This window comes from Oryzias latipes, chromosome 4 (genome assembly GCF_053564925.1).
Source record: "Oryzias latipes strain Hd-rR chromosome 4, Olatipes_Hd-rR_3.1".
NCBI classification, from domain to species: Eukaryota; Metazoa; Chordata; class Actinopteri; order Beloniformes; family Adrianichthyidae; genus Oryzias; species Oryzias latipes.
The window spans coordinates 16019369-16039528 of NC_136240.1; the positions used below are offsets into that span (position 1 = coordinate 16019369).

General features: G+C 38.7%; 2 protein-coding genes across 3 annotated transcripts in view; both read left to right on the forward strand.

The window, feature by feature from the left end:
- The window catches only part of arid3a (AT-rich interactive domain 3A), a 44684-nt gene extending 31264 nt beyond the window's left edge, over positions 1 to 13420 (forward strand). The window contains exons 4-9 of one of the 2 annotated variants that reach the window (XM_004067978.5): positions 3508 to 3580; positions 4323 to 4506; positions 4921 to 5168; positions 5343 to 5627; positions 6670 to 6759; positions 8251 to 13420. In XM_004067978.5, the coding sequence (XP_004068026.1) occupies positions 3508 to 3580; positions 4323 to 4506; positions 4921 to 5168; positions 5343 to 5627; positions 6670 to 6759; positions 8251 to 8417 (1047 nt within the window). In that variant the 3' untranslated portion in view covers positions 8418 to 13420. The remainder of the gene's footprint in view (positions 1 to 3507; positions 3581 to 4322; positions 4507 to 4920; positions 5169 to 5342; positions 5628 to 6669; positions 6760 to 8250) is intronic. The other variant, XM_011474014.4, reaches the window with a different exon arrangement.
- Positions 13421 to 13740: 320 nt separating this feature from the next.
- On the forward strand, positions 13741 to 19992 carry ctdspl3 (CTD (carboxy-terminal domain, RNA polymerase II, polypeptide A) small phosphatase like 3). The gene is made up of 11 exons (XM_004067910.5): positions 13741 to 14117; positions 15093 to 15207; positions 15937 to 16077; positions 16665 to 16776; positions 17135 to 17246; positions 17874 to 17960; positions 18207 to 18269; positions 18370 to 18449; positions 18539 to 18665; positions 18799 to 18894; positions 19588 to 19992. Exons 1-11 carry the CDS (start codon positions 13971 to 13973, stop codon positions 19651 to 19653), a joined length of 1146 nt encoding a protein of 381 aa, XP_004067958.1. The 5' UTR covers positions 13741 to 13970; the 3' UTR covers positions 19654 to 19992.
- Positions 19993 to 20160: the final 168 nt, after the last annotated feature.

Below are 20160 nucleotides of genomic sequence, written 5' to 3' on the forward strand. Positions count from 1 at the left end.
TGGTGGCTTTTAGTAAATTAAGGGTTTCTCTCAACAACAGTTTCTCAAAACAAATTCTTTTAACCTCACAGCCATATTCAACTGTTCTCCTTTATGATATATGTCTATCAACAGCTTCTCTCCGAGGTTGGCGTATTTAAAATTGTATTTTGCTTGAAGAGTGACTAGTGCAGCTGCCAAACACATCCCAGTTTAGTGCTTTCTACATTTACATAGTCTGCTTGATTTATATTCCTAATATTACTTCCTTTTACCTGCTGTAGACGGGACTTTAGCTACTAAAAAAGTTAAGATATAAAAAAAAGAAGCATCACATCCAACTTGCTGCTGTGTTTTGACATTTTTCCATGAATAAATAAATAATTTTCTTCATTTAAAAACAAAAAAAGCTTTCAAAGTGACACGTCTGAAACGTGACACCTGACGAAAACAGGAGGAACAACTGGAAGGATTTTGGATTATCATCGCATGTTAATTGATACAAAGCAGAAGCCTCAAAGCAGGCTTGTTAATGCCAAACGAGACTTGACACTCGATATGCCCGAGTGGGTCAAATGCAGACCGTGTAACTATGTGTGCAGTGAGTTCACACTTCACTTTACACAGATAAGTGACACTACAACATGGTTCCTTTGACTCACAGAGACAAGTTCCTTAGTGAATAACACGTCTTCACGAAAAGCTTGTCTTTTCCTCTCCCCTTTTATCTAATGGTCAATGTGACACAAAAAGACATTCGTCATTTCAAGAGTGTTGCTTTGTCTCTGTCTGATGTGGACTAGTGGGAGTGGAATCGTGGCGCTCCCACCAAACCACTAGGCAAATATTTATTGGTGTGATTAGGACTGAGAGACTGAAAGAGGGATCGGGAGCAAATAAAGCAACATTGGGGGATGGGAGTCAAGGAGGGGGTAATTTCTAAGATTTATGGTGCGGCACTTCACAAAATGCATGCATCCTGTAATTAAAACTCCCCCTTTTCCTCCAGCAGGCCTGTACATTAGCTGTTATCCCCCCACCGCAACATCTACCTAAACACTCTTTGGTCCCACAGCCCCCACCCTTATGTTACCCCCTGGCCAGTAGATAATAAGATCCTATAGCAGCTTAGCGTCACTAATGAGAGCTGAATGCCACAGTGAGGGACAGTCTGTAAGGAGTAGGAGGCCAATGCTGTTAAGATTGTGTGGCAGGCCTTTGATTTTCATTTTCTTTAAGCTGGTCATTATAGAAACTGTAGACGTCCATCAGTGAGTGACACTTTATCCTGATGAGGCAGTCATCCAGCTATCATTTTAAGTCAGGATGTCTTAATTCTTGTCAAGTGAACTATAAAAAAGTCACTTTTTTATGAGTTGACATCAAAAATGTCTACATAAACCTAAACTGGTCGCTTTTTTTAGTAGGTACTGTATAACACCAAATACAAATTCTGTGTTCATTCTCTTTCAGTTTGTGAGTCATATTTAAAACTGTAAAACACTTCCTGTTTAGCTGCTTTACTATCAATTTAAAGTCTCTGTTGGAAAGTTGTGTTTTTGGTGTTTTTAACTCGTTCATTCTCATGATGGGGGACATATAGAAAGAAGATTAAGCATAAAACTGCATTTCTGACTATTTCTTTATTAAAATCGACAAAAACAAAGCCATTGGAAAAAGCTTGTAAGTGTGACGTAGGACCTACAACACCAAGCCACAATCTCCCTGCTCCATGTACTTCTTCATTTTCCTCGTCTGAGCTGGCATCTGGCTCAAAAACTAAACGGCTAGATAGCTCCAATACTGCTCGCTATCTTTTTTTTTTGCACCGGTAATTTTAGCTTGTAGTTGCTAGGTGCTTCAAGTTAGCGATAGAGAGAGTTAATCGATGGGTGATGGGAAATGGGGGCGGGGTTGCTACACGCCAACAGTCCTGCCCACAACTTAAAGACAAATTTCTAATGTACAACTGCCACCACAGAAACTCTGTCCTAAAAAAACAGCACTTTTTTTTCTTACTTAAGCTACAAACAGCATTAGCATCATTAAAAGACCACTGGGAATACTTAAAATAAATCAAAAGATGTTTGGGGGGGACTTCAAAAATGTAAATGCATAAATTCTAGTACATTATAGTTGCAACTGTCCCAGAAGAATGTCAAACAGGCGTGGCTGCCAGTTTGCGCCTACGTCCCCTCTGACCATCATCGGGACATTTATGCACATTCACACACCAGTGGAGCCGCACTGGAATCAGGGAGGGTGAAGTGTCTTTCCCAAGGACACAACGACAGATGAGTGGAGGAGCAGGTATCGAACCACCGACCCTTCAATCATTCCAAGACCTGCTCAACAGCCTGAACCTCTGTCGCCACTGCATCAATGTTGCTAACTGTTCAAATCTAAGCAAAGAATCTGTCGAAATGAATCTAGCGCAAATTAAAAAACAAAAGGCAATCTCTGGACATTAGTAGAATAACTGCAATATAAGTCCTGTACAGTAATCTTATTTGTATATTTTTACTTTTGGAAACTTTTTGAATCGCAAAGCCGCTGACTTAGATTTCCATTCGGAAATAATAGAACTGTGAGATCTTTAAGATTTTACTATCTCACTAAACAATAAGCAGCTGTTGATGTTGTTATTTGCGTCAACGTGGTGCTGAGACCGGTGATTTCCTGATGTGATATCAAAAGCTCTCGACCGGCGTGTGCAGCATGAGGCTTAATAGTGGCTTGTTTGTTTGCTAAAAGCTGTTATGATGTCTGTGCTGTAATAATATGCTTAGTAGAAATTTTCTGTGGTTTTGTTTAGTGGTGCTTACTTGCACGTTGTGTTTCACAACCAGCCTTTTTTATAATAACATATTATGAAAGTTTATTACCCCTCAGTCACAGTAAGATGTTGTTGTGATACTTTTGTAGCCCATATATTGGGGTTGTGGGTATCTATAATGCACAACAACCGGACTGGGACTTCTGCACAGGAGCCATAAACATATTAGCATCAAGCATGTTGCAAACATAAAAAGACGTTTAACAAGAGATCGCATCTATCACAGGGAATGGAAAAAAAACTACACAAAACAACAACAACCGCAGCTTCAATGAATCCACTGTACTCCCCCCAAGTAGGCGCCTCCGTTTTACTGCTAACTTTCACTGAACTTTCCGGAACCCTGGGCCCGGCCACCAGCTGGAACCACATCAGGTTCTAATCAAGCCACACTGGTCCACAGCAGCTCTCCATTTTCCCTGTTATCTCCTGACCAAACGACCAAAAAGCATGCAAATATTTTGAGTTTTTAGCTTTCATACATTCTTTTTCTTAACTTGGTAGATAGTGGTAACAGTTTTTATTATGACAGAATGACAAGAATGTATGTTTTTTATCATCTGTTCAACACTTTTTACTAAAGCAACTAGCTTTGTGAAACCAGCACATTCCCAGGTTCTGTCTCTGAGTGTTTTGTTGTCAAAAATAAAAGCATCACTTGTTCTTGATTTCGTTTCTCTTCTTCTTTACAGCTGTATGAGCTGGATGCAGACCCCAAAAGAAAAGAGTTTTTAGACGACCTCTTCAGTTTCATGCAAAAAAGAGGTATGTAGCTACACGGATTTTTAAAAAATATGTCACCTTTTATGTTATAAAGAATCTCATAGGATCCCTAACCCGTGCTGTGGGGCAGCAGTTGTGTAGAGAACAGATTGACCCCTCTCCTGCGCCCTTGATACATGACCCAGTGCCACCGCTCGTCTTTCATTTGATGAAAGGGTTGAGCTTTTATTCATTTCCAAGATGATTGCCTCATGTTCACACAGCAGCTCGTCTTCCCAGGATCGAAGGCACACTTTGATGCCTTAAAGTGGACCAGGACTCCACCATCCAGAGCTACTGTTCTTACACCCACACATAATTTCCCCTTATTTAGAGGAACTTGCTCTTAAAAGGAATTTGTGGTGGTTTGTACTCTTACTTCATCTGCTGTTTACAGGTAAAGAAGTTGTTTGAGAGGATTCATCTGTAGATTTTTGTGTCAGATGTTGGTTTAGGGCAGGTATTGTAACATCAGGATCCCGATGACTGACACGGGAGACATCACGACCAGAACAAGATTTTTAGTGCCAGTGGGCGGGTCTGCCAAGTCGGCTCTAAGAATCTGAGAGCGCCATCTGTAGGCCTGACTAATAACTGGACCAGTTATTCCTTCAAATGCAAATTGACTCGTTGCTTTTACTGTTTTGTTCCAAACTGACAGCCCACCTCTCATTTTCTGTTGAACAGAATCCAGCTGGTCTCCATCTGTCTGTTCATATTCTTGACTCCTCGCTTCTTGTTGTAGGAACTCCCGTCAATCGTATTCCCATAATGGCCAAACAAGTTCTGGATTTGTACATGCTCTACAAGCTGGTGACAGAGAAGGGCGGCCTGGTGGAGGTCATAAACAAGAAACTGTGGAGGGAGATCACCAAGGGACTCAACCTGCCTACCTCAATCACCAGTGCAGCCTTCACCCTCCGCACACAGTCAGTTCACTCAGTTTGTAATTGTAATAACTCAGTACTTCAGATCAAAAACGTCACCCTGTTGCTTTGTTCGGTTTGGTTTTTAACTACTAGTTTCCACAAAGCTGCTTGGAGCTTGTTTATCAGACAGATCTGTTAACTGCCAATTAACAAAAACTGAAAGTACTTTCGAGTTTCAAAACTTTAATCCTTTAATTCCTGTTCTAGTCAGTGTTTGGAACATGTCAAAATGGTGGAGATCGCACGAAAGCAAACACTTTGTTTTACAGATCAAAAATTAAGCGTTGAAATAGTTTCCTGCATCTGTCTGTAGATTATTTTCATTGCTAGTTGGCATGAAATCAGATTTGTCTTTAAGAGTTTTCCGTTTCAGTTCGATACTGAATTTTACTATTACTTCACTGTTCATTTCAGATACATGAAGTACCTGTACCCATATGAATGTGACAAGAGAGGATTGAGCAACCCCAATGAGCTTCAGGCAGCCATCGACAGCAACCGCCGGGAGGGAAGAAGACAGAGCTTCGGCAGTTCCCTCTTCACATACTCGCCCAATGGGACACCCACTATGCTGTCGTCACCAAAGGTCCACACACCCAGCATGAGCCTGTCAGTGGGCACAAACGGGGCACCACTGACCCCCACCCAGAAGATCAAGAAAGGTGGGAATCATCTGCTGTAGGAGCTTCTGTTTAGAAAGAAAAATCCTGCTTTTAAATTTTTTCTAACAATTTCATTTGGTTATTTTGGGCAAATATGTATATCTGGACATGTCAAGCTGTCCTGCGTGTGATTTAATTTGGTGGAAATCTCTCCATTCATCTTGTTCTGGCCAGAAGAGGAGGGAGGCCAGCCGCTGCCCGGGGTGGGCATGCCTCGTCTGCCGACTGGAGCCTTGGCAGGTCACTCGGTGGCTGCAGCAGCAGCAGCCCAGGCGGCCATGGCAGCTCAGGTGGTGGCTCTGGAGCAACTCAGGGACAAGTTGGAGGCAGGTGAGCCACCAGAGAAGAAGATGGCTCTTCCAGTCGAGGATCACCACCGCCTGCTTCAAAGAGCTTTGCAGCACAACCTGCTAGCCATGACCGCTCAGATACCTATGAACATCCGCATCAACAATCAAGGTACTGCACACACTAATAGTGGGGTCTTAATTCTTTTGACCAATTTGTTCAGAAATGTCCTTTTTTGTTCCATTTTATTTAAATAAGTTCACACTTTTAACTGCTTATTTTTCTAAAAATGACTTTCGGAATTTTTTACAGAGAAAAATTGCCTCTTGTCGATCTAATCATTCAATTTAATGTTGTTGTTTTAAAGTCAGTGTTGACTTTAAAGAAAGACTCAACTGTTGGATCGTGATCAAAGTCCGTTTTTAATTAATATTGATGTTTTTTATCCTGGCCTCGTTTTTTAACTTTTGTTTTGTTGTGGCGGTGACGCCAATCATGCAGCATGACAAGCTCAGGATCAGTTGATTTAACAGGCATTAATGCAACCTCTGGTACCTAGTGCCACTGCCACGTTGCTCAAAGGTTACGTGTTCATAGATTTTATAGGACACCACAGTGAATCCTTAGTAAGGATTCCAATTTAGAATTACTCGTTGTGAATCATTTTTAAGTCATTGATCTGCAAATTATTGAAGAAAATTCTCAATTTGTAAAAAATCTAATCAATTTTTTATTTATTTTGCTTTTTACTCCAAATTGCATTCATCTGTTATTTATTTGTTAAGTGTGCACCTTTGTGGCAGTTAGTATCTCAATACATTCTTGACTAACCACATCTCCTGACAGTGAGGAAGCAACCCAAAGGAGGCCTCTGTGTTGACCTGCTTAGCTTTTAGAGGAGCATGCATGCATGCATGCATGCATACATAGGACATATATGTGCCTGTCTTAGTGGGGATTCCCTTCTTTAGGCAGACTCTTTGATCTTACAGAAAGGTTTCTCGGTTATCGCCTATCAGATTGTACATGCAAACTGTTTCTCAGTAAGTGATAGTACAGGTGACTTCAGAGAAATGGGCATTTTCCAGACAAGGAAATCACTATAATGAAGCTTGTGCTCTTCAAAATGATTTCTCTTCTTCTTTGCTGTTTATGCTTTTTAGAGTAATATATATTGATATTCATTGATTTATCTGCTTTGTCTTCCTGACAGACGGCAGGCAAGACTCGGCTCTGAACCTCACCACAAATGGCACAAGCAGCATCAGCATGTCAGTGGAGCTGAATGGAGTGATGTACACCGGTGAGGACTTATAGCATATTGTGCAGGATATACACTTCATCACTTCTTTCCATCTTCCCACACAATAGGAAAGAAATATAATATGCCTCTAATTTAGGATTTAATCAACCTGATATTTTAATGCAGACATCAACAGCAGGAATAGACCTGCAGCCTTTGAGCTCAGTTGTTGTCTTTACACAACAATGAAGCGAGTTTAAAGAATAAAATTAAAATTAGTTGCCAGATTTCCCAAAGCTTTATTTTTTTGAAGGTAATGTATTTTGGGGGGATTTTACTGTTATTTTAATAGTGGTCTATATCCTATTGTCTATTGAAACCGATTAAAGAAGTGTGTTCTGGTACTGATGTTTCCTGTTTCAAGAAGTGGGGGAAGAGTAAAAACTTTTTTGGAAATTCCAAAGTTTTTGAAAGCACAAGTGAAGAAACTTCATGGTTATCAATGACTGCATGCCCTTTTTTAGTTTACTGTTTACCTAGTACTTTAACTTTTTTAAGGTGGAATTTTAGGTTATTTACTAGGGGTGTAATGATTCATTTTGGCAACAATTTGAATCACATCATAATTAGTGGTTGCTGATACGATTCATAATTAATATTGGTTCGTTTTGAACAATCCGATTCAGTGACCTAAAATTGATCCTGGTCACCTTGAACCAAAAAGATACCTGGGTACTGAACAGTGGAGGTGAGGTTTTTCAGATTCCTTATATTTCTTGCAAGATAATAACGTGTAAATGAAAAGTTTTTACAAACAGACAAGTAAACAAGAATTAATGGCAAATCCATTCACATCTTAGTTTCATAAAGTTCAGCCCACTGTTCTTTTTCCAAATCAAAATAATCCAAAGGGAACATAATTAGAACATTCTAGCACACTGTATGGTTACATCTGTTTGTAAAATTCAAAGTGTTTCTACACACTGGACTGTAGTGATGGCTTGATCATTTCTTTTGTTGTCTTCACAATTTGTCCGCTGTGATTTTTTTTTTAAATGATTTGAAATGGTTTATTTCAAGCAATTAAGTACAAATAATACACAACAGCAATATAATCATCAGTTCTACATTCATACAGTAACTAATCAAACTTAGGATAATTATACATATTAATAAATATTGCTTGAAAGGTTTATATATATAGGTTTTTTATAATAGGTTTTTACGATGAAACAAAAAAAACAAGCAAACTCAAACATCTCATGGTAAAATGTTCTAACTTTATGGAGCGTTTCGGTTTCAAATCTGTGAACTCCACAAGTTTAACCTTACTATTTATTTCTTTCATATTTGTTACTCTATGCTTCTGTTGAGACAAAAACTACAGCTTTACATTGTATTTAGCACATGCAAACAACATAGCAATGTGGGGAGAAAAGCTAAAAATATTATGTAATTTGTGTTGTTTTAGAGCATTTGTGTGAGTAGGAATGAAACTGTCACCTTCTGTTTTACAAGACTTGTTCAATTTTTACGTCTCGTTCTGTCTAGGTGTTCTGTTTGCTCAGGCAGCGGCAGGATCAGCCTCATCCGGCGCTTCCACCGCCTCATCTATCTCCAACAAGCCTGTCAGCAGTCGTGTCGCTCCACAGCAGCAGCAACTTCAGCAGCAGCAACAAATCACACCTACCTCAACCTCCAGCAACCCACTGTCTTAACAAACTCCCAGCCTTTCCACGTTTTTTTGTTGTTTTTATTATTACCATGCTAAGAAAAAGCCAAATAGCAACCTCATTTTTTATAACATCTATGCCAAAAAGAGAAGAACCCTCATCAATACAAAAAGACAAACTAAAATTCTCCTCACTTGAAGTACACTATCTCAGGTTTTCACTCCCAAACTCCTCTCTTTTGTTATTCATCGCCAAAAGGATTCTAAAAGAAAATATCACAACCATGAGCCAGTATATGCTAGACTAACACGTATGCACAACCTGTGAATTATTTATTTCTACATAAGTGTACAGATTATTGGAGAACAAGAGAGAAGGCAACAACTAGGAAGGCTGAAGCATTGTTTACACAACAGTACAGCTACTGACTGACAATGATGTTTTATCCTCTACGAGAGATTTTTTTAACCTTCATTGTCATTATTATTGTTTTTCTTTTTGTTGTGTTTGATCGTTTGAATCTTTAATCCTCTCACTGCAGGACAAAAACTATATATATTTAGAATTATATTAAATGAAAAGAAGTATAAATATCATCTATTTGTAATCAAAAAAAGAGCTTTAAAGGTATGTATTGTTTCTTCAGGGCATATGACAACGCACAGTTGTGACCTCATTTTGCGTAAAATCAGAACCTTATTCCCACGGCAGCCATTTTGGATCTCTGTGTAGGAGAAGCCGTCTGGTGCAGATCTGTGTTCTGGCTGTGTAATGAGATAAATGTCATATCAATGCCACAGGGTCTCTCGTGGATCTGAAGGATCTCTTAAGGATCTTTCAATTAATCACTTTTAATACAGTTTCGCATCCTTGATCCTGACCGGATTCTTGGTGGTGGGCTTTTACACGTTCAATAGTTCGTGCTTGATTTCGAGAGACTGCTTGCGCCCGTTTGTTGACACAAGGCCAGTTCGAGACATATCTCTGCCAATCTTGCCGGTAGTTTGTCACGATAAGTGTTTGCAATGACTCTTTGTAGGAACAAGGTCAGCTCTGCAGGTGATAAAACAAGTCGAAATTGCTTGTTTGGAGTTCTTATCTAATAAAATAACACAAGAAATAACACAAGATGAATCTCAGGTGTCTATTTGCTTTGTACAATGCCTCACTGTTTCCAATGACACTGGAGAAGGCAATTCTTTTCCACCTCGTTTTTTGAGGAACTTTCAGTTTTAGTTTTCTCTCTGGCTTGGCCTTTTTGTCTTAAGATCTCGCATGTTTAAGGAAAATTCTGATCAGAAATGAAGTGATTTCCTGTCCTAAATTTCCTGTGCCGAAATGTCCACTTAGTCCGGAATATTGCGGAGACACGAGGACAATCAGGTGTCAGGGGAAACAATCCGGGCCTTAGGAGAAGTTTGACAGGCATTTCATCTCCTCTCTGACAAGTTGTTGTTTATGTATTATAGATTACAGATGCTTTAAAGTTTAGCTTTGTGTTTTTGTATGATGTAGTGCTTCTTTTGACCCAAGTGCTTCTTAATCTGTGCTGTGATGAGGACCAGGTCTCTTTGAGGCCTGGTATAGCAGAGAATGATCCTCTGATTATGTGGCTGTGGCCTAATTGGGCTTTTTTATAATTAGGCCTGAGAGGTAACCAAAGCTATGGCTGTGTTTGCTTTTGTCTTAGTGTTTGTGCAAAATCTAATTATGATTTATGACATCTGAGGCACCGGGCCTCTTCTAAAGTAGTTGCTTCTCTGCATTTTGAAGATCAATCATTCAGCTTTTTGAACTTTAACCCGGGTTACCTTTGTGGACTGTTAAAGATTGTTACTCACCCCCTGACCCCATAGGCTTCCCAGCCTCATTCCTACCTGCCACACTCAAGAAGTAAATCAGGAAGTGATCGGGGGCTCTGGTCTGAGGCCTGGACACAGCAGGAGATGAACAGAGAGTGAGCAGTACCTCCATCTAATCAGTTTTTACTGTTCTGGTCAAATATCACCATATGGCTGTCATATCTTTGATTTTGGAGCGGCTTCGTTGTGGGAAGTCACCACCAGCTGCTACACAAACACTGGTCACCTTTCAAAAGTGCTCTTAGTCAATAAAGGGGCTTACCGTCAGATTGACATCAGTAAAATGAGCTTAAGGGGGGGTTGAACTCTGCAGCTTCTAGGAACTAACTAGTTTGAGAAGGAAAAAAAATCAGATCTTCCATGGTTTTCAAAATTATATTTAGTCAAAGTTTTTTCTATGAAAACAAGCTGATTTGAAAGGGTAGGTTTAAGAAGCTCAACATCGGAAAGTGCATTTCAGTAGAGCCCACAGAGATGGACATTCACTTTTGTCAGGGATCCTAATTTTTGTGACATTTATTTAGCACTTGTTTTATTAAAAACAAGCTCTGTTCTTGTGATTTTATAGCACTGGGATATATTTTTTTTCAGAGGGGAAAAATACATAAGTGAATTAATTACCCTTGGTAGTATCTCAACAGCTTTTAAATGTACATTTAGTTTTTTTTTGCATGCATAATCTAACTCCAGTTGATTCCAGTGACATTTAATTAGTGAGTAGTAATAGAGGCATTAGTATGCAATGCTTCTCTGCAGATGTACGCGTTTGCCACTAACCTACATGTCCTCTCGGCTCAGTGTAAGCAGATCATGATTATTCTTGATAGAATATTAGTCCTTGTGAGTTGCAGGTGTCATAGTTGCTGCCTGACAATCAAATAGAAACCCTTCAAGAAGGAGGGGGGAGAACCAGAGAAAACCAAATTTAATCAATCAAGATCGAAAGGATCAACATTTCTTCTTTAGATTTGACCCCGTGACCTTTCAGCCCCCAAGGCAACATTCAAACACCTGCCCCCTTTCGGTCGATCCATCTTTATTGTATATGTATTGAGCGCTTCGGGGATATTTGCATTTGAACAGTAGAAGTACTGCAGCACCGCTCGCTCTGTCCATGACAGCGTTTTCAAGGGAGGTTGTCTTGCTTTAAATTGCGTGGTAGCGACAATCAGAAAATTTTATAGCAACACTGTATACCTCTGAACACTCTCAACATCCCAAACCAAGGTCCCTTTGTTCTACCTCAAGGACTAAAGCTTTTGCAGATTGCTTTCCACCTTTAGTTGTATTTATGCAGATAAACTAGTCAGCGTTTGCGGATGCAGGCTGATGGAGACAATGAGCAGAACTGCAACAACCACAGACAATCAGATATCAGGTTAAATGTAGTTGTGCAAAAGAAATGGAAGACTCATTTTAAGCGGTTGGTTATAGCGCCCCTTGGTGGAAGATTTTGTTTTGACGCTCAGTGAAGCCTGTTTTTCCATTGCTGGGCTGGACAAACCTTCAAAAACAGCATTAGATGACCACAAAACACTAATACTACAGAAAACAAACTCAACCTTGAAGACTCAGAAGTTCTTAAAGGCTTTTAAATTAGGAAGGAACACAATAACCACTCATTATGTATCCTCCATTGTCTGTATTTTGGGTGATTTTGATCAGCAGAAATAAGTGCGTCATGTATTTAAACTATGAGTGTATCGCAGTGAAAATGATCAGTCTTTACATGTGGCATAAAACCTGGACTTTTGAGTTTTGAAAAATCATTTTGTTCCTCAACTCCACATAAGTTTGTGTGCATGGAGGGCCTTACAATAGCTTACGAACTGCATAAAACTGTTGCTTTAGTCCACTATCAACATTACCTTTTTGTTTGGAAATGTATTTTAAAGCTTGGCAAACTTTTTCTGGCTGTCATACAGACATTTTTGTCCTAAAGTCAAATTTCATGATTCAACATCACTACAAATCCAGTCTCTTCTGACTGGTTTGCTTTCTCTTTGTCATATCATGACATAGTAACATCAAAAACCCTTGAAATGTTGCTGCTTTTACCCTCACCAGAGCTGTAGATAACATAACATGTGGAAGTCTGGTTTGGACCGGGCACCTTGCTCTCACTCCTGTTCCCACATGTTGCCGGCATGGACATTCAACCGGAACGTTGACAGGTTGAGTTGCATGTGGGTTCTGGATTGACCACTGACTTGACCTTCGTCTGGTGGCCTGTGAGCAGGGAAAAGGACTATCAAAAAAAGTCAAGATGCCTTCTGCTGTGACAATTGTATGAATTAACCTGTATTATTCAGATTCATTACTTAGATTATTTCTGGAATGTGGCTATTAAGGGCAATGGATTATATTATGTATATTGTTTTTGCTATTTCTTTGCTTTGTTGGCATCTTTTAGCAACTGAGGCACAGAGAGATTACTTCTAGAGCAGATTTATGAACAGAGCGATAATGATGACAATGTGATTATTTTAGGGAAGTATATGATATCCGTGTGTGTGTGTTTGCGCTTGTGTGCATGTGTGTGTGTGTGTGTGTGGGTGAGTGAATTTGTCTGCATGTGTGAGCTTTAGATGTCTGTGTGTATCAGAACGGAAACAAGGTGTCTGTTGTGTCTTACAACTTCTCAGGAAAATCTACTTCTACCTCCAATTTGATGCATTTAACCCAGTGAGGGCTCAAGTTACTGTTCAGCAAGGGTATAAGGTTGAGCACCATTGCCGGAGATGGACTTTAGGATATTTTGTTCCCCTCTTTTTATTTCTGCTGTTCAGGTATTTGAGCAAAAGCAACAGTGAACCTCTAGCTCAACAGCTAACTACTACTAATAGTACTACAAAAAGTACTGCTTTATGTACCACTGTTTTGTGCGGCAAGTCTGTTTTCAAGTTTTTCCGTCTGCTCTCTTAATGTGTGCTTTTTCTGAAAATGATTACATTTTTTTCGATGAATGGGATCTTTCCCGGTAACCACAACAGCAGTGAAGTGGCAGCGGGCAATGCAACTGTTTGTTTTATTTTATTTTTCTGTGTTGTTTTTATGACGAGTGAAGAGGTCTTCACCTTTTCTGTATTCTAGATTCTTGCCTATATACTCAATATGTGTTTGTGTGAATACTTTTATTTTGAATCTGAAGTTAATAAAATATCATCTTTCTTAAATGTCAACAAAGCTCTGAATGTCATTTATTGTTCCATATAATAAAACTTTATTGGCTAAAGGTTAGTACCATTATTTGATGCCATATTTATTGCACCGTCAAGAAACTTTTCACTTATGTTTTAAAACATTTTGATGGTTTTTATTCAAAGTTCTATTTAAATAAAATGTATGTTATTTGTTATTACGGCATGGTAAAATTATATTTCTAGAATTTAATATACAAAATTGTATATTTAAAACCACGTTTCTCATTTTGACCTAGATCTTGCCCAGACATGGAAAAACACAGGAACGTGACTTCATGTTTACGTTAGATGAAAGCACCTCCCACCCAATCTGTTAGTTTCAGTGAACCAAACGTACCCCTGTCGATTCGAACCTTATCGGTCAGAGCCAGTGCAATTCATTGATTCCAGAACACGCGCGCACGAGCGGGGCGGGCTTACAGCGAACGAACGCTACGTGTTTGGCGCCGAAGGGAAATGATTTGTCCGATCTAGATAATCCAGCGCCATAGTTTTCATTTCGATGACTGCAAGTGGCATTTTAAAGATTCAAAATGAAACTTAGATCTCAGAAAACGACAACACCTTATTCTGGGAAGCAAAGGAAAAGTCGTAGACGTTCTACTAGTGGAGAAACGCCGAGTCGAACTACTAGTTCAACTAGTATTTCTTCGGTTTCCGAAAGTCCCCTTCAGGTCGAGGTAAGGCATGATGATGTTTTACCGTAATCCCTTTGTTTATACTTTACACAATCTTAGTAGAACTGCTAGGTAATTTGAGTTTTGTAAATTACTGACTGACCATTTCAAACTTGGATGATACACAGGTATGTAGCTAGCCGTCTCGTGCAAATAGCTTTGTTGCTAACAAACGCTAACATGCTGTGGTGCTGCTGTGGTGTAACAACAGCTTCACCCAACCTAATTTATTGTCTCTGCAATGTTTTAAAAACACAAGTTTTATATTAATATCATTATTTCAAGATGTATATGTTACTAATTGTTTTCTAAAACGTAGGAAAAGGTAACACCAAGCCTAAGCTAACAACCGGAAACAACAATTCAATTCGAACTTTATTTATAAAGCACTTTTCCAACAACAGCAGCACAAAAATGTTTCACAGATTTTTACTATATTAGTGCCATCTATATACACCTTACACAAGGGTAATACATAAAAATTACGTTTAATCAACTGTATTTACAGGTATGCTGTGCATCCCTACTTGTCAGGATATACCTATTTTCCCATGGTTTGTCTATCAACACCATGTACCAGCTTAAAGGTTTTTATTTTTAAAAAAGGAACCATGCAGGCATTTGTTTCCTTACAAGTTAATGCTGACCTTCTCTTTGCTACAAAATCTTTAAATCCCAACATTCCATGGTCCCCAACTTGGTGACGTGCTTTCAGGAGATTTGCTGCTTTGAAGGATTGATGCAGCTCTAGAGGATTAAAGCTGTTTGTGTGTGAGAGGTGGTCCCGCTCATGTAGGTCACCAGGACACACGGACTGTTTAGACTACCACAGCCGAGGGTCTCTTTACAGTGTGGGTTGTTGTGTATGATCATTTTGCATGACGATATCCTTCATGAGACCTTAAAAGGCCTCTGACCTTTTCATCCTACTTGTAGTTTTAACTTTCATTTGGATTCTGTCATTTTCTTCCTGAATAGGACAAAGAGACCTCGGATAACCACTCCGACAATGAAGTTCCCACAATGAGGAGGCGCCAGCTGCCCCGCGGCCGTGCGAGAAAGAGGGCAATTCCTGTTGATGACAGAGAGTCGGGTAGATTTTCACCCACATGTTTTACAAGCAAAGTCATGTTTCTGTTATTTCTTGAGGTTAAAAAATATCTGACTTTTGTTTTGTTTTTTATGTATACCGATTTGAACCTAAAGATGCACCATAAATACAGAAACTTTTAAGCTCATACCGAAATAGTTAACAGTAACTTTATTCAGATAGTAACTATATCAAAAGCCATAGCTGTTCCTTAAATCTAAGTTGTCTGCTGTTCTTCCTTTTGAGGGTGTTTTTCTGAGTGAATTTTGTTTTGTTTTGGATAAGAAACAAGAAGTAGAGCTTCCTAATTTGGCTGTGCACTTTAGAGCGGCAATTTGACTTCCTTCTGTGAAGATGGTTTTGACAGTCTCCTCGTGAAATACTGTGTCCACATTACTAACACAAAAAAAACGTAAAAAGCAGCAAAACATCTGCTTAAAGAGCAGCTAAAGCTGCTAGCTCTGTCATAGCTTAAAACTGACATTATCTGGTGGAACTGCACCAAATTGGTGGACATAGTTTTAAAATTTACTAAGGAAACTTTGGCAGAACATATAGCACCAGACGCAGATTGATGCAGATTTTGCTCATCTAAAAGGTGGACGTTTACTTCCTCTTTTGTTGCGTGCAAATGTGATCTATTAGTAGATATGTCATCAAAGACACTTAACAAAAACAGTAACTATTTCTTAATTGTGTTGTTTTTAAACATTTTCATTCTTTATGGTCTAGATTTGGCGTTCAAGACTCCACTGAGACCCATTCTGCGCCAAGAACACGTTTTGTCAGAGATGGACGCGTCGTCTTCTCTGAACTCTACAGCCAGAAACATTTACTCCCCCATCATGCGTTTCCTGACACCCAGTAAAGAAAGTGAGTCCAATTCCTGTCCTTGTAATCCTAATAATAATCACAGTCAAGATTGAGATTGTTATTTTGAAAAAGTATTTTTTCTTTTTTTTTTTTTGTGCACAGAATATTTTTGCTTTTAGCCCAATCCAATAACTAAACCAGAAAAGGGAAGCCTTTTTATGACTCGACTTTTATGGCTCACACTATTCTTTGATTTTTTGATTACATGGATGAGTTCATTTAGTTTTGAACATCGAAGACATGTAAAGCTTCCTAATGGAGAATAAAGTAAACTGACTGCAACTTTTATTTTTGTGCTTTTTTTTTTGGTTGATTTAAGGGAGTTTAAAATCAGTATGTGTGTTTGTTTTTTTTACCCCTCATCCTCATTCCTAATTCTCAAGAAGTATTCTTCTTGTGCTTATTTGGTTTTTTTTTTCTTTTTATGGGGCAAAATATTGCAGAATTTATTTTTTATTCAACTGTAGTATTAAATAAGAATATTTTGAGTTGGAAATGGTTGTCTTGATTCATAAATACTTTCTTTCTTATATATTTTACTTGTATAAATTTTGATTTGTTGCTTCTTAACTTTTTTTTTTGTTCAGATTTAAAGTGTCCAGAAAAAGCAAACAGTTTACTGATGAGCCCAGAACAAGGTGTGTTTGGTTACGGGTCCATTGACCTCCTGGCAGAGGACGAGGACGATGTCTTTAATCCGTACGTTTGATTCTTACTAGGGGTGTGATGGTGGGTTAAGATCAGTCTCATCCCTTCTGCATAACTCTTTTCACTTCAAAACCATGGTTCTTCTGTCTTTTAGAGTTTTAGCACAAAGACAGGGGTGGGACAAAAATCTGGAACCAAAATGTTAAAATCTTGTAACTGAAAATGATAAATTCTCTGCTTTTTTTAATATTACAAAGGAATGATGGTTTAATCTGATCATCATGCATGTGTTCTATATGTTAACTATGATATAGGACTCCTAAAGGAAAATGTTTGTTTTTCTTTTCCTGTAATCATATGCATCACCATAGTTTTTGTTTTTTTGATAGATTTATTTGTGTTTGTGTAGGTTAACCTTCATCAAGAACATTCCCTCACAGTCGGAACATTCCCGTCCTAGTCTCAGAGACATTCCTCCAAAGACCAGGAGCACTCCAGAGGCCACGCTGGTGGTGGATCTGGTTGGTTACGTCTTTATCCACCTCCTTTTCATTGCATGCACTCAGCAACCCGGGAACATGAATGTCATAGGGTCAAGTCATGGCAAACCTTACTTCACATATAGATATCAGTTGTGACAAATATACATTTTAAGAACAAAGGATGAATCATTAAAGGAAGAATCCCAAACATTTGACAGTTCTGAGTCCTGTGTAGTACAACTGCAGCATTAATAATAGCTGATTTTCAAACACCGGCCAAAAGTCAAAACTTTGGAATTAATGATACTGAATCATGAAGACTGTGACTGTTGAGCATCTGTGGAGAAACGTTGCTGCGTCAGCAGCAACATCTGCTGTACCTCTGTTTGTGTTTGTGTGTGTCTAGTCTTGGCCCGGTCCAAAGCACTTTGAGCCAAACTCACTTCAGCCGTCTGCTAATGTTTCCTGTTGTTGCTGTTGTTAAATGAGTCTCCATCAGAGTAACAAACTGCTCTTTTTGGCTTGTTTTCAAACAGCTAAGACTTTCACAGCTGCATATCTTGAATCTGTACTACCCTCATTAAAAAGAAAATCTTTTATTTGCAGCACAAATGCTCATCTAATATGGGGCTAAATAAAGAAAGACTGAATGGTTGTGTATTCTAGGAGGAGACCCTGATGTTCAGCTCTCTTAATGTGATGGAAGAAGCAGATTATACCTTCTACACGTCCTTCCAGGATCATCAGTACAAGGTGATTTCACACTACAGGCTGCCCCCCAGAAGTCAGTCAATTATATTTTGTTGTTTTAGTTTCTTCCATAATTCATTCAGTGCAGTTGTTTTATGTTTTAAGTCAGGGAAAGGTGTTTTTGTCATTTTGATAAATGATGTCTAAATTGACCTTTTTGGAAAGGTTACACTGTTTTAATAGAGCACCATATCAATAAAAAGCTGCAGAAGTTTAAACATGATTTCAGTTTCTGCCTTTTTCCAACAGGCGTACATGATTTTGCGACCACATGTCAGAGAGTTTTTGCAGGCTATGGCCAAAATTTATGAGGTATGATTGTATTTCTATTTTACTCTTGACATTTAATTAGAAATTATTTTTTTTAATGTCAATTTAGCTACAGTTGCCTGTTTTGTGTTTTTCCCTGCAGCTGTTTGTATACACTTGTGCAAAAAAAGAATATGCTGAGAAGATCCTGGAGATCTTTGATCCTCAGAAAAAGCTGTTCCGGTATGTCTGCCTTTTGACGTTTCTACTTTCACTTTTCCTATTTGTAAGAGCAGAGATTTTGGGGTGTTTAAAATCTTTTTCGGTTGCAGACACCGTCTCTATCAGGACGATTGCGCCTGCGTTCTTGGACACTACATCAAAGATCTCAGCATTCTTGGAAGAGACCTTACAAAGACGGTGGTTCTGGACAATGCTCCCCACACTTATCCTTACCATGTAGGCAAAAGTGTTTTTTTAATTAATAAATAATCAACTTTTATGGTTTTATTTTGGCACTTGTTCGTAAATCTGCTGTTTTTGAGATGGTGATGTAGAGGTGGTTCATGCATTATGTCTGGTGGTTCTGCAGCTTATGAACACGATACCCATAAAGAGCTGGTCTGGAGAGGCTGAGGACAGAGAGCTGCAGAAGCTCATCCCTTACATGGAGAAACTGGTTGCAGCTGTGAGTAGTTTAACCTTCTTAACTTTTTAGATTTGAGAGTTTGCACCACAAAAACAATAATTCTCTTAAATAAAAAAAACTGTTTTTTTTGTCTCAACTAGCAGAATAAAACTGTCTGAAGGAGATTAACAGAAAACAGTTTTAACAAACCAAGATATTGGGTCGTTTTACACCCCCCAGTGGTTGTCATGAGGTACTACAAGTCAAATTGTGAATTAAACAAAAACGTTGTAGTTTTTACCTTTTAAATGTATTTGTTTGTACAGAAATTCAAATTATAATTCAACTAACCCATTGATGCTGTGTATTTGATAATTTTATTGAACTGTTTTCTTGCACTATTAGCATATGGATAAGATTACTGAGTATTAAGATTTTAAGGAAGACTAATGCTGCACCGAACAATGTTATTCGATTGTAAATTATGCATTTTCTCTGCCAAAAAAAGTTAGTTACTACAAATGATAGTAATTTGCCCTTTAAAAGTTATTTTTGCATTTCAGACAAAGGAAATAATTTTTTTTATTTATGTATTTTTTGCTGTGAAGGTATGTTCATAGCATCTTGTTGAGTTGATCCAGCTGTGTGGCTGTAAATGGAACAGCTGGTTATCTGCAGCAGCATCTGGCTTCTGTCCCCCCTCCCCCCAGTTTGGGAACCAGGTCTAAACGCCTCCTGCTGTATTTCTTTTAGGATAACTTCCAGGAGGTACTAAAGAAAAGGAAGGATCACTTCCACAGGCTGCTGTCAGAAGACTGACCGGACTCCAGGCCCTCAGGACGACTCCATGGGACTTTCTCAGCTCATGATTGCTTTGATTTTGCTGTGACTAAAAAGCCAAAATAATTCTGTCTGGAAAGGACCTGGCCTTCTTCTCCTCGCCTATTGTCGACCGTGCTGCTGAATGCTCATCACTTGAACCTGCCTTCCCACCAGGACTCATTCCACAGGAAGAAAACCTGTATATAAATATATATTTTTTAAAACTTGAAGCTTATTGGTTATAGTTATTTTTTATTTATTCATTATGTGTCCAAATGAATTTTGGTATGTTTATTTTCAGACAATATTTTTGTGCAATAAATAAAATCTAATGAGTGTTTTAGTCAAATTTCTTCTTCTTCTTTTGGTGCAGAAACTGCACTTTCTCTCTCTATATATTTATATCCTCCTGACTGCCAGAGGACAAACAATTTGTCCAGTCAAATGTTTTTAAACCTTTCAAAAACTACACTCCCCCCCCCCCCCACTCCTTCACATATTTTA